The sequence below is a fragment of the Anolis sagrei genome, chromosome 1 (genome assembly GCF_037176765.1).
Source record: "Anolis sagrei isolate rAnoSag1 chromosome 1, rAnoSag1.mat, whole genome shotgun sequence".
Taxonomy (NCBI): Eukaryota; Metazoa; Chordata; class Lepidosauria; order Squamata; family Dactyloidae; genus Anolis; species Anolis sagrei.
The window spans coordinates 287,826,395-287,840,936 of NC_090021.1; the positions used below are offsets into that span (position 1 = coordinate 287,826,395).

Genomic DNA, 14,542 nt, shown 5'->3' on the forward strand with positions numbered 1-14,542 from the left:
GGAGCTATCCACAGTTTTGCTCCTTTCCCCCCGTCTGATGGGAGCAGGGACAGGGCACCTTGCCCCGATGCCCCCAGGTGATGGGGGAAGAAGGGAGGGTGTGCGGGTCACTGTGAGGTGCCAGGTGTGCCTTCCGTTTCCTGGCAAAATGGAATAAAACGGGGAAGGCATCAATATGATGATGTCCCTATAGAGGTAATACTGACATCTTCCTTGGTTTCCTTTCTTTCATAGGTTAGAAATGCTCATGGAGTGCTATACTGATATAGGAAAAAACATAAAAATGTATGAAGCACTATTAAAACCCAATATTCATAGGAACACAGAAACTTCTATTCCTAGTAGAAAGCCAAAGTAAAAGAAAAATTCCCAAGAATACACAACATCAACAACATATTTATTATTATTATTATTATTATTATTATTATTTTCTTACAACTTTGTATCAAACAAATCACTTACATTTCTGCCAACTTGAATTCCACTTCCAGAGATTCAAAATTATAGGGACAGTGTTCATCCTGAGAATATCAAAATTATTGATTAAATGACCAATTGCCCAACAAATGCAGAAATGAAAATCATGCACTATGAAAATATTCCACTGAGCTGCCAATCTTTCAGCCAATCTATTTCTGTCATCTCAAACATCTATGAAATCCCATTTTGTTTTGTTGGCAAGACTATAGTTTTCCATTTCTAAGCAAAAGGCAGCTTCACTTTGCTTAGAAATGGAAATATTAAAACTTAAGAACAAAATGATTCATCTCATTCCTGGAACTTATATGACTAATATAGATATGGCCTATTTTAAACCCCCAGTCAAGGTTGTGTTTTATTGAGTATCTTTTTTAATTTAGTAGGGATTTTATGCTGTTTTATGTATGCTGTTTTATGTATGTTATGCAGTAAATTGTCATAGTTATTAATTTTATTGTATCTTGTGCATTTTACTGCACTATTGTGTGCTTTTGTAAGCTGCTCCGGATCTCTTTTGGGAGATGGTGGTGGAATATAAATTAAGCTTTATTATTATTATTATTAGAAACACAAAAAGATTAGTACACAGCAAACAAGGTCACTCTGCTGGCTATTGTATTGGATCACATGTCGGACGCTTCCCAAGTGTCCAGGACTGTGTGATATATCAGCAAATAATGAGTACAGATCCCAGTTATTATTATTATTATTAGTAGTAGTAGTAGTAGTAGTAGTATTTACTCTTAAAACCATATAAGACACCAATTTAAAATCCAAGTCTTTAATTTGTTCTTTGAGAAGTGAAATTGTGGATATTGTTCTTTCATTAGTTGCAGTAAGAAAAATTCTAGTTTTAGATCAACTTTAGTTTTTAAAATATCACACTTTTCTCAACATGATTTTGAGAATGTCTGAAAAAAATTGGAATATTTATTCAAGTCCTGATCCTCCCACTGCTTCACTTCTTGGATCTTACAGGAATTGCATTTCAGAGGCACAAAAAGCTCAAGAAATGTAGCATTTACTATTCCCAGAGGATGATACCTAAGCATGTTTCATTTGAAGAGCAAATGCAGTCAAAGTACAAATGCAAGCAAAGTACAAAATGTTGATTTTGTCCTTTCAAGCCCTACATGATTTGGGTTAAGGTTACCTACAGCAGTGGTTCTCAACCTGTGGGTCCCCAGATTGAGTTTACCAGCTGTTAGGATTTCTGGGAGTTGAAGACCAAAACATCTGGGACCCTACAGGTTGAGAACCACTGACCCAGGCATGTAGCCTGGGGGGGGGGGGGCTTGAGGGGCTTCAGCCCCGCCCCCCGAAATTCTCATGGTGGTTCGCGAAAAGGCCTTACTGGTGCATTATTTAAACTGTTATGTTTATTCATATCATGATCTGATCACCATACTCAATATATCCCATATGCATGGGGGTATTGGGGTAATGATACAAAAGGTTTGCTAGGGTAGACCCTCTTTCACTCAGACTCAGCCCCCCCCAAAACCCCCCCTGAAAATTTTTAAGGCCCCCCACCTCCACCCCCACCCCGAAACGAAATCCTGGCTACGGGCCTGCACTGACCCACAGGATTGCTTTCTCCCATACAATCTGCCCTGAACAGTTAGGTCCTCTGGAAGGAGGTATTCCAGTCTGTCAGAACCCAACTAATGACCGTCACCCAAAGGACCTTTTCATCGGCCGCCGCAAGACTGTGGAACGACCTGCCAGAAGAGCTCCAACAACTTGCATTTTAATCTTTTTTCTATGTATTTTGATATGTGTTTTGTAGGGACATGTTTTTCTATATGTATTTTATAGAAAGTTTTTACATGATTGTGTTTTTTTAGCAATGTTGTAACCCACCTGGAGCCATGAGGAGAGGCAGGTAAAAAATATAGTTGTTGTTATTGTTGTTGTTGTTGTTGTTGTTATTGTTGTTGTTGTCTTAAGGTTAACTTTCTAACCCTCACCTCTGGTTTTAAAGAAAATATCTCCCGATCTGTTGCTCCAGGCCGGATTTTTGCCAAATCAAACAGGACAGTAAACTGTATGTCATCTGAGGTGACTGGATCCGCATCGCAGACTTGCAACACTAAGATATTCTAGGAAACAGGGAAAAATATTCTTAAAGCTGTGTATTTGTTTTTACAGCCATTTTTGCTTTATCTGTTTTTTATTCATTTTTGCTTTATTTGTTCTTTCATATCAGTAGACTTTTTCCACCTGAAATAAATGGAATATGGATGGCAGCTTGTGACAAACATTCTGTTAATCAGTACCTTTCTTGCTGTGGCTAACAAACTTCTACTTTTGGATGCTTCCACAGACAAGGACCACCGGGACTGAACTCTGTGTAAATAACAAAGACCTCAAAGGAATCTTTTCTTCTTTTATAAAAGTTGTTGAAAGATATGCCAAGTGTCTCGAGTATCTCAGTTACTTCCACGTCTATATGTTTTCTCTGTTTCTCAAGGGATTTACATTTTGCAAGATACATTTTATTCTAAAAACAGGTAAAATATAGCACAGCATAGCATATAACATTCTTTGGCTAAAAATAATATATAAATTCAAAGTGGACAACTATTTTTCCAGCACATACAGAGGAGTAGTTAACATGTGGGAAACTTTTCCATGCCCACAAGCATGCATGGATCCTTAGCCAAGGGATAGAGAGAGTATATCAACTGCAATACGACAAAACTGAATATGACAAATATGCATTGGTATCTAAGTGCATGTTTACTGAAATATAAATATCATCAGCTGGTGAGGAAAGCTGGCAATTATTAGGATCCCAACAGCCTTTCTTCTCCTACGGCAGTCCTTGGGGAAATATTCCCCCTGTATGTAATATTTGCAATAGAAGGACAAAACATAAATGAATCCACTCTGTTCCAACTTCATTGAATTCTGATAATTACCATTCCTCCTGTTACCTGATACATTTGCATTAAAAAAAAAACCTACATGGTAAATGCATCTCCTCTTGTTTGGTCCAAGAGCAAACTCTCTGCCTCTCAGAAATGCGTAAGGATTAGTTTCAACACCAAAACATAGGAGGCTATCTCCCTCCAATCACTGAACTCATCTTTTCACATAACGACTTGAACTCAGACCTTTTGGTCATACAAACATTTCAGCAGGAGAGTCAAAAGACTTTATCACACAAGGCAGACAAAGCAGCATTGACAGTGTCTATTACACAACACCATGTGCATCCTGCTATTAGTTTGCCTCCCCTCAATTATCTCGTTCCTAACTATTAATGGATGAAACCCCAATAGTTCCCCATCTCACTACATTTCTACAATGTACTGTAGTTCACTGTGCCTCTTCTCCTTCTGTGTTGTGATGGTATAAATGTGATGCAGTGAGAGGGATATCTACCTCTTTTCCATCCTTAGCCCAAAGTGGTTGCTTTTTGCTTATTTTATAATTTTATGTTCATATCTTTGCTGATTTTTAAAGCTAGAATTACACACACACACACACAAAATTTTAAAAAACCCAATATAAATCAATTGCAAGGTATGCTTGGCAGGAAAGTGGGGTTTCAAGGGTGTGGAGTCGTCTGATTAAAGAAGTACGGCTTGTCAAACTACTGCAATCACATTACTAAAAAGAAGTGAGACATCAAAGGTGCTCAAGTCACTATGTATCCATTATTTACACCAGACCTGAACATCCTGATTGAAATGTTTTTGGTACTTCCAGGTCTTTGGTCCTCCAAATACCAGGTCAGGAATTCTGAGAGCTGAATTCCAGGTTGAGCAGGACTGATCTACACTAATGTGAATGTTGAAACACAGCAGGTTGGAGTTATGAAGTCGAAAGACTTTCTGGTAATCCCTTTTTTTCTTTGAAGATCCCCATCGAGCATCATCCTTCGTGGGGGGTTTTAAGCGTCTTTGTTGCAACTTTTTAAAACATCTTTGTCTACCCAGTATTCTGCTTTCCAAAGAAGTGGATAGCATCTTGAGTAACTTACCTTACCTTGATCTCAGTCTGGATTCTAAACCAGAATGTCTCATTCCAGACTGGGTTATAAGAGTCCTGGACTGTTTGGGTTCTAAATTTCTTATGAGATGCTGTTGGCAGATGCAAAGTCACGTAGCAATCTGATGGAGACACTGCAGAGCAGGAGATGGAAGTGTTTGTTAATATTGAAAATTTAGTCACCAATTTAAGAAGGACAAAAGAGAAGAGTGAGCCATGGTTTCATAAAAGATTTTAAAATGGGTGTGGCAGCAGCTATTTCTGAAAGCAGTTTCCTGGTCAAGATCTGCTTTGAACTATAATTACATTATATAATTATATATAATTGGCCAGTCTGCTACCGAGCACAATTCAAAGCGCTGGCTTTAGCCTATAAAGCCTTAAACGGTTCTGGCCCAGCTTACCTGTCTGAACGGATCGCCACCTATGAAACATCTCGGAGATTAAGATTGTCTGGGGATGCCCTGCTCTCGGTCCCACCACCTCTGCAGGTGCAACTGGTGGAAATGAGAGTCAGGGCCTTCTCGGTGGTGATCCCTCAGCTGTGGAACTCCCTCCCCAGCGATGTTAGTTCAGCCCCCTCCCTCCTGACATTCAGAAAAAAAGTGAAACTGTGGCTCTGGGATCAAGCCTTCAGGGAACAACCATAGTGTAATTAGATTAGCTGGAACTATGTGAAATGACTACTGGAATGATCTGAGGCCAAAGCAGTAAGAAGAGAAAAAAAAATCTCAGGTGCCATTAATAGGGCAAAAAGAGATTCTATCAACAGAAAAAATCATAAACTATTATAAACAGCATGATGCATTTTGCAACCAACCCTGTATTTTATTCTATTTTATTTTGCTATGAAAAAGTTCACCTGAAAAAGTATATCTCAAATTTGAATGTACACACCATTTCAAACCAAACAGTAGGAATCTGCCATATAAAAGGTATCATTTGCCATTCTTTATCTTTTTTTAAGGCTTCTGTTTGTACAAGGTCAGTATAGCTATGTGGGCTGAGATGACCTTTTCATTCCTTTCAATACATTCTATGAACTATTGTCCTTTTGACCTACTTCAGAAGACAACCAGTCATTTGCAATAGTCAAGGCATGCATAAATAAATTTAACTGAAATATCTGATAGGAATCCTTATGTATGACTAATGGTTGCAACCAAGTAGTACACCAGTGCATTCAAACTGATTGCGGACTCTGTTTCAGAGTATCCCAAACTCTGCTTATTCCGTTTTAAAGCCCTGAATGCATTTTGCCACATTTGTTCACATGTCTGTTTCCTTTAAACATTGCGTTCACAAACTGCCTTCAAACTGCATTAAGTGGTCAGTGTAGATGTGCCCTGAGACATCGAGCAGCTGATTCAAACTGCAGGAACGGGGATTTTACTAAACATAAGGAAAGACATCCTGATGATAAGAGCTGTCAAACAGTGCAATATGCTGCCTTGGAGTATGGTTGTTGTTGTTGTTCATTCGTTCAGTCGTCTCCGACTCTTCGTGACCTCATAGACCAGCCTACGCCAGAGCTCCCTGTCGGCCGTTACCACCCCCAGCTCCCTCAAGGTCAGTCCAGTCACTTCAAGGATGCCATCCATCCATCTTGCCCTTGGTCGGCCCCTCTTCCTTTTGCCTTCCACTTTCCCCAGCATAATTGTCTGGAGTATGGTAGGGGACACCTTTTTGGAGGGTTTTTTAATTGGGCTGGAGGGGCATTTCTTGGGAGTGCTTTGATTGTATTTTCCTGCATGACATAGGGTTGGACCAGATGGACCTTGGGGTCTCTTCCAACTGATTCTATTACTCTGATCCCAAATATTTTAGATAAGGGATACTCAATATCTAACATTTCATCTACAGCTTCTTCTCATGTATATTTTGAGCCTAGTGGTACAATGAAAGATGCATACTACTTACATGTATCTTTGGAGGTGATTATATTGGCTCTTATGATTCTGACAGACAGAAGGGAAACAGGATACTGCTGAATCTGGAATAAAGCAAAATCAATGAACTATATACAACAGCTATATACAACAGTCTTCCAGGCACACCTTGGTTAATATTGGGTTTTGTTTTCCACCTCAAATAACAAAACCTCTGACAATGAAGCTCGCTTTTACAAAGTCTTTTTATGCACATTGGAACTGAGACTGTCACAAGAGGCCATGATTTGGTAGGAAAGAAAATTATACTTGATAAGGTAGAAGGCAGTTGGAAAAGAGGAAGTCTATACTCCGGGTGGATAGAGTCAATCTAGGAATCCAGGGCTATGAATCTCCAAGACCTAAGCAAAGCTGTTGAGGACAGGGGGAGTTGGCAGTCTCTCATTCACAGTCACAATAATTCAAAATCAACTGAAGAAGAAGAAGAAGAAGAAGAAGAAGAAGAAGAAGAAGAAGAGGAAGAGGAAGAGGAAGAGGAAGAGGAAGAGGAAGAGGAAGAGGAAGAGGAAGAAGAAGAAGAAGAAGAAGAAGAAGAAGAAGAAGAAGAAGAAGAAGAAGAAAAAGAAGAAGAAGAATATAAACATTATTTTCATCCCACCATATCTCCCAAAGGGGATTTAGGGCAGTTCACAACAAAAAAATAGGCAAAAATTCAATGCCGACATAAAAAACAAACAGATCAAATCATAACAATAAGATAAACCACATCAAGGTGTACTTATAAAAAATTAGATATACAAATAAATTTGTTTAAGCAATAAATCCAATAATAAAATAATTAAAACATTAGAAGTATAATGCAATTTGCTGGAAGCCAGCAAGCTGAAGGAAGATTTTCATTATCTAAGTCAGGATGTTTAGTAGAGTGCTTATCCTTCTCCTCCCCATAAGCTTGATTGCATAAATGAGTTTTTAACAGCTTCTTAAAGGAGAGGAGGGAAGGGGCAGTTTTAATTCTTTAGGGAAGGAGTTTCAGAGGCGGGGAGGAATCACTGAGAAGGCCCCCTCTCTCATTCCCACCAGCTGTGCTTGAGACAGGGGTGGGACCAAGAGCAGGGCCTCCCCTGCAGATCACAACATCCATGCCAGTTTGTAAGCTGGCGGTTTTTCAAATAGTCTGGACCCGAACCATTTAGGTAATAACCAGCACTTTGTATTTAGCCCAGAAGCAGACTGGCAGCCAGTGGAGCTGCCGTAACAAGGAAGTGGTTCTCACCCTGTTTACTAACTGGAGTGCCGTACAGGGAGATAACCACTTCCATGTTACCTGACTGATGATCTCTGAACTAGTTGAAGCTTCCAAACTTCAAATGCAGTCCCATGTAGAGAGTGTTGCAGTAGTCCAGATGGGAAGTTACCAAGGTGTGGACTACCATAGCCAGATCTGGTGAGTCAAGGTATGAGAGCAGCTGGTACACAAGTTTTAATTGTGCAAAGGTGCTCCTGGCTACCGCCGACACCTGTGGTTCCAGGGTCAGCAATGAGTCCAGGATCACCCCAGACTGCAAACCTGTGTCTTCAGAGGGAATGTGACCCCAACCATGCACAGGTTGTAATGGCAGTTAAAAGCAACACATTGGAAAGCTCAAGTTTATTCCATTTTGGAACAAGCTTTCATGTGGGTTCTGCAAGTGTGAAAATCCTGGAGTGATTAGATCTTCTCAAGATGCCAGCCACAGATGCAGGTGAAACGTCAGGAGAAAAAGCTGCTAGAACACGGCCATACAGTCAGGAAACCACACAACACTCCAGTGATTCTGACAGTGAAAACGCTCGAAAATTTCATGAAAATCCTTTTGTTTAAAGTTTATCTGGCCTGATTGTTTCATCACACATGACAAAATTGTTAATTTTGCATACGATGTTTGCTGAAACATGTTGCACTGCTCTTCTTTTTTGTAATGCAGGAATCTATTCTATTCTTTGCCCAATGTTTTTGCCTGTGGCACCAAATTTTCTGTTAAAAAAAGTAATGCCTAGGAACACATCTACTTCACTATCTAACATCTACCTGTAATTCTATATTATTGTATGATAAAATATCAGCCTAGACACCAAATCTGGCCTGTGGAGTACTTGCCAACCTTCTACTTCCCCCGTCTCGTCACATTTGACATATCGCATTTCCCTAACATTGCAGGAAACTCCTTTAGGGCTCCTTGGAAATAAATCAGTCATCATCAGTAATTGCTATCAAGCTTTCCTGAAAGGCATGTATCATCCATTTCAGGGATACACATTTTTGCTCTTAATTTGTTTTGATCACAGTAATGATATATTTGGAATGTTTTTTCTCCACCAGGAACTAGATTATGACTGTTCTTGCATTATGTGATTATATATATTTCTGCATTTTAAACCTTTGTTTTTTAAAGAAATCAGCAAAACGTCATCTCCCTTCCCAGACACACACACAATTTTGTCACAGAAAGTAGCACTTTTTACACAAAACATGGGGGGGGGGGGGGGTGGGGGGGGGGAGAATCCTCTCCCCACTATTTCTGGATAGGGATGTGATTATTTGTGCAAGCCTAATTATTTGGGGGGAGGGGGGTTCTTACACAAGGAATAGCAATCTTTTAATAAAAATGTGAAAACTCACATAAATTTCTGTGCAGGATAACATTTTGAGATAATTCTCACCATGGGTTGTCAACTGCATAGAAATATTCATTTTCTCCCCAGCTTGAAGAAAATATAGAGAAATTGTTTGCCCTCAACTTTGAAGATAAAAGAGTTGAATATTTACATCCCTAGTGTTGACTAGTTTTTCTGTCAACCAAGTTACCCAGAAGAGGAAATATATCAACAATGTGCAAAATATGACCTCTGGTTTGTATGTAGCCCCCCAAACCCAGTTTTTGCAACCATGTAAGCCCCCGGTGGCGCAGTGGGTTAAAGCACTGAGCTGCTGAGCTTGTTGAACGAAAGGTGGCAGGTTCGATTCCAGGGAGCGGCGTGAGCTTCCGCTGTCAGCCCTAGCTTCTGCCAACCTAGCAGTTCGAAAACATTCAAATGTGAGAAGATCAATAGGTACCGCTCCGGCGGGAAGGTAACAGTGCTCCATGCAGTCATGCCGGCCACATGACCTTGGAGGTGTCTATGGACAACGCTGGCTCTTCGGCTTAGAAATGGAGATGAGCACCACACCCCAGAGTCAGACATGACTGGACTTAATGTCAGGGGACTACCTTTACCTTTTTAACCTCCAGAGCTCTCCTTACATTTTAAAAAAGTTGGCTCAAAATGTATTAAAAATTACTGAAGGCCGCCAGTTGTGACAGTTGCATATGGAAACAGTGAAGTGCAAAGTTTCCCTAAATGCCAAATCAGAAAATTGCCCCATAGTCGCTCATAATTTGCCACCACTGAAGTAGGTCGAAGAGCTTTATGTCAAACAGTTGAATTTGCATTGTATCCTCTAGGATTACCTGATGAAGAGGCCTCCGGGTTTCTAAACTATTCCAATTGACCCTAATTGGAGTTCCTCCATCCCATTATCATGGTAATCAGGAAATGATGCTTCATTTCCAGATCTCTTAGGTGGAGCCCTGTGGCAATTGTGTGTTTGCGCAACACATTCTTGATTCAGGCAGAGATAAGGTGCTGGCAAAGCTGGGATCCACACCCATCTTGAACTTCTAGATCACTACTTAAGACCCAGGAGTGCATGGAAAAATTCAAAATACAAAGAATTTCCTGAAGACAGAGATGGCTAAGTACACTAAGTGCAAAAGGAAATGGCAAAGACAATTAAGTCACCTATAGGATTATGGACAGAATGACTAGAAATGCCTATCCTAATATATTTGATGTTAATGTTCTACTGAAAATGATGAACTGGCTTGCTATCATGTGAAGGATTTTTGGATGCCACAGGTAAAAAGCGAGACAAGTCCCACATTTTGGGCTGTTCGGGAGGGCCCTCAGTTTATCCTTCAGAGATCACTGACATTTATTTGTTTAGACTCCAGTAGTTCTTATCCTGTGAGCCGTGGATCACCAGTAGGCAGTGAGGATGAAAATCTGGCTCACAAGCCTCCTTCCTCTTTGTATTTTTATTTTATTTCTGCTCCTTTTGCACCACCTGCTACTCCTTCCCTGTCACTGATCATGGCATATGTTCTGTATCAGAAACTAGAGCTGATGTGATTTATCCAATGGAATTTTCTAAATCAGCACCCCAAACTAAATCTAAAGTTGACCAAAAACTGATTTATAACCCTTTTGGTACTAATGTTGGGGAGTGGTCCCTGGTCAAAGTGATTCATGGTCAAAGTGATCTCTAGTCAAGTGGTTCCTGGTCAAAGTGGTCCCTGGTCAAAGTGTTTCCTGGTCAAGTGGTCCCTGGTGAAAGTGATCCCTGGTCAAGTGGTCCCTAGGAACCACTGAGGGGTGAAGTAAATCAGAAGTGAATGCCGATTATTTCCTGTTGTGATAAAAGTCTCTTCAGAGCCTAAAATGGGCTGCAAAAGAAAAAAGAGTTTTGATGGTAGGTCTTTTGGGGAGGGCAACTGGCTCCTGGCCTCCCACCCACTTTCCTTCTCTTGCCTTAATCCTGATTTATGACAATAGCTAATATCCCTAAGTTTTTGATGGCAGGCATGAGCACAACGCAGTACTTCAGACCTTGTAAGACTATATGTTCTAGCATTCCGCATCAATGGTTATATTTGCGAGTCTGCTAGGAATGGCTGCTCAGAAACACACATCTTGTGCCTGTATTTTTGTGGATCTAACTCTGTAAATTTCAGTAAGGCCTCTTCTACACTGCCATATAAAATCCAGATTATCTGCTTTGAACTGGATTATATGGCAGTGTAGATACAGATAATTCAGTTTAATGCAGATAACGTGGATCATCTGATTTGATCATCTGGATTATATGCTATATGGCAGTGCAGAAGGGGCACCAGTTAGTTAGTTAGATAGTTAGTTATTGGTTTTATTTATGGGCAACTATAGCAGGCCTAGTGTGTAATTTCTTATCCTTTGAACTTTCCAGGATGGTAAGCTAAAAGGCCTCCCCAAAACCCATCTTGAAGTGACAGGCAAAGTACTTCTCATTTCTCTCTCGTTCCCACCAGCCGAGCTTGAGATGGAGTTGGGTCTGAGAGAAGGGTCTCTCCTGAAGATATCAGGGCCCAGGTAGGTTTGTAAAAGGTGATGTAGTCATACAAGGAGATGTGATTAGGATGGGAGCTATCTATCCCGTTACCCTGGATCAGCTCCATGCAGCAGTTGGGAGCATTAAATGATCAGTGTAGCTGTGCCATAAGTCTTTAAAAGGCTTCACTAAATCATTCTCCTCTAATCAGTTACATGATATCAGTGTCTCAAAATGTATTTAAAAACTTTTCCTGGAAATCTTTCTGCATTACACCTGTAGGAAAGTTCACAACAGAAAATTATGGGCTGCCATGAGATTTCCCATAGCTGCCATGTAGAAAGCTTTCCAAGAGAAGCCGTTGTCACAAGCGGAAACTTAAAAGTCACAGAGTCCAAACATCCTAGGCTCCTTCTGCACTGCCATATAAAATCCAGATTATATGCTTTCAACTGGATTATCTGACAATGGAGACTTATATAATCCAGTTCAAAGTAGATAATGTGGATTGTCTGCTTTCAGGATAATATGGCAGTGTAGAAGGGGCCCTAGTCCCTTTCCCTGATTTTGTAACCATACTCGCATCCTTCTTGAAAATGAAGTATATTCATAGGGGATCTGACTGTCTAAACTAGCCTATGATACTGTGAACCACCGCCGCCTCCTGAGAAAAATGTATAATATCACAAAGGACTACCACCTCACCCGCCTCATAGGAAACCTGCTACAAAACAGGAGCTTTTTTGTTGAGTTCCAGGGCCAGAGAAGCAGATGGCGGAAACAGAAGAACAGCCTGCCTCAGGGGAGTGTGCTTGCTCCATCCATGTTCAACATCCACACAAATGACCAGCCACTGCCAGAAGGGACAGAGAGTTTCATCTATGCTGATGACCGTGCCATTACTGCTCAAGCAGGGAGCTTTGGGATGGTAGAACAGAAGCTTTCCAAAGCTCTAGGTGCTCTAACTGCCTATTACAGGGAAAACCAGCTGAAACACAGACATGTGCCTTTCATCTCAAGAACAGAGAAGCATCCCGAGCTCTGAAGATCACCTGGGAAGGAACCCCACTTGAGCATTGCAGCGCACCCAAATACCTGGGAGTCACTCTGGACCGTGCTCTGTCCTACAAGAAGCACTGCCTGAACATCAAGCAAAAAGTGGGTACTAGAAACAATATCATATGAAAGCTGACTGGCACAACCTGGGGATCACAACCAGATACAGTGAAGACATCTGCCCTTGCGCTGTGCTACTCTGTTGCTGAGTATGCATGCCCAGTGTGGAACACATCTCACCACACTAAAACAGTGGATGTGGCTTTTAATGAGACATGCCGCATTATCACGGGGTATCTGCGTCCTACACCACTGGAGAAATTACACTGCTTAGCCGGTATTGCACCACCTGACATCCACTGGGAAGTAGCAGCCAATAGTGAAAGGACCAAGGCAGAGACATCTCCAGTTCATCCCCTGTTTGGGTATCAGCCAGCATGTCAACGATTTAAATGTAGAAATAGTTTTCTAAGATCTACAGAGACACTCGCTGGAACACCTCAGCAAGCGAGAGTCCAAAAGTGGCAGGCTCAAACCAGGCCCGTAGCCAGGATTTCATTTCGGGGGGGGGGCTGAATTTTTTCGGGGGGTTGGGGGGGTGAGTTTTGGGGGGGGCTGAGTCTGAGTGAAAGAGGGTCTAGCCTAGCAAACCTTTTGTATCATTACCCCAATACCCCCATGCATATGGAATATATTGAGTATGGTGATCAGATCATGATATGAATAAACATAACAGTTTAAATAATGCACCAGTAAGGCCTTTTCGCGAACCACCATGAGAATTTGGGGGGGGGGGGCTACATGCCTGGCTCAAACCCAGAACCTCAACCAATGGCTGATACCAAATGTGAGACTCCCCCCTGGGCACACAGAGGACTGGGTGACTTGGAAGGCGCTGAACAGACTGCGCTCTGGCACCACGAGATGCAGAACCAACCTCAAGAAATGGGGCTACAAAGTGGAATCCACGACATGCGAGTGTGGAGAAGAGCAAACCACAGACCACCTGCTGCAATGCAACCTGAGCCCTGCCACATGCACATTGGAGGACCTTCTTGCAGCAACACCAGAAGCATTCCAAGTGGCCAGATACTGGTCAAAGGACATTTAATCAACTACCAACTCACAAATTTTGTATTCTGTATTTTGTATTTTTGTATTTTGTCTGTATGTTTGCTTTGTTCTGTTAGAAATGTAATATAATTGACTGGTTGCTGATGACTCAATAAATAAATATCTGGTGAAAGGTAGAAGCTGCAAATTTCAGCAACCCATATGCTACTGTTGGCTTTTTAATCCTGTGCTCTAGCAAAGACTCGGGTCTGCAATATTAGTTATAAGTTAATTTGAAAGGTCATTGTAAGATATTTTACAATAACATCACTTTCTCTTCTACGTCATTCTTCAAATTGGTAGCAATATTACCATGTAGTTTAATGAAAACAGAAGACTACAAAAGATGAAAGGGGCAGACACAATAATTCCGAAGACTCCATCAGGTTTGTTGGCTTCACTCAATTTGAGCAACTCTACACTTTGCGAAACTTGCAGCTTGCCATTGCCATCTTTGTATCACAAAAAATCTTTATGTGAAGAACAATTTATGTAGGAAGTTAATGACTGATTATAATCTGGCTTGCCTTTCGGGATGAGATTTCATTAACTTGAAAACCTAAATTGCAGGCCTGTCAAATGGTTTAATTTACATGTATAACTGCACTTGTACAACCAGCAATACCTCATTCTAAAAAAAAAAAACAGACACAGAGCTCTGTGACACAGGTGCACTTTTCATTATGGAAATAAAAGTATGGATTTCTATTGTACTCGTACCTTTCTGATGTTTGTTGCTGTTGATATTATTAAATACACTGTATTCTTGAAGGCTTTCATGGCCAGAATCACTGGGTTATTGTGTGTTTTTCGGGCAGTATGATCATGTTCCAGAAGC

At 41.0% G+C, this 14,542-nt stretch overlaps 1 protein-coding gene across 1 annotated transcript in view; it reads right to left on the minus strand.

Annotated features, from left to right (window-relative positions):
• The window catches only part of LOC132766450 (cytosolic phospholipase A2 beta), a 62,164-nt gene that overhangs the window by 34,577 nt on the left and 13,045 nt on the right, over positions 1-14,542 (minus strand). Inside the window, exons 2-5 of the mRNA XM_060760828.2 lie at positions 6,400-6,472; positions 4,477-4,613; positions 2,451-2,582; positions 463-521 (exon numbers count right to left, since the gene is read on the minus strand). Of these exons, the coding sequence (XP_060616811.2) occupies positions 463-521; positions 2,451-2,582; positions 4,477-4,613; positions 6,400-6,472 (401 nt within the window). The remainder of the gene's footprint in view (positions 1-462; positions 522-2,450; positions 2,583-4,476; positions 4,614-6,399; positions 6,473-14,542) is intronic.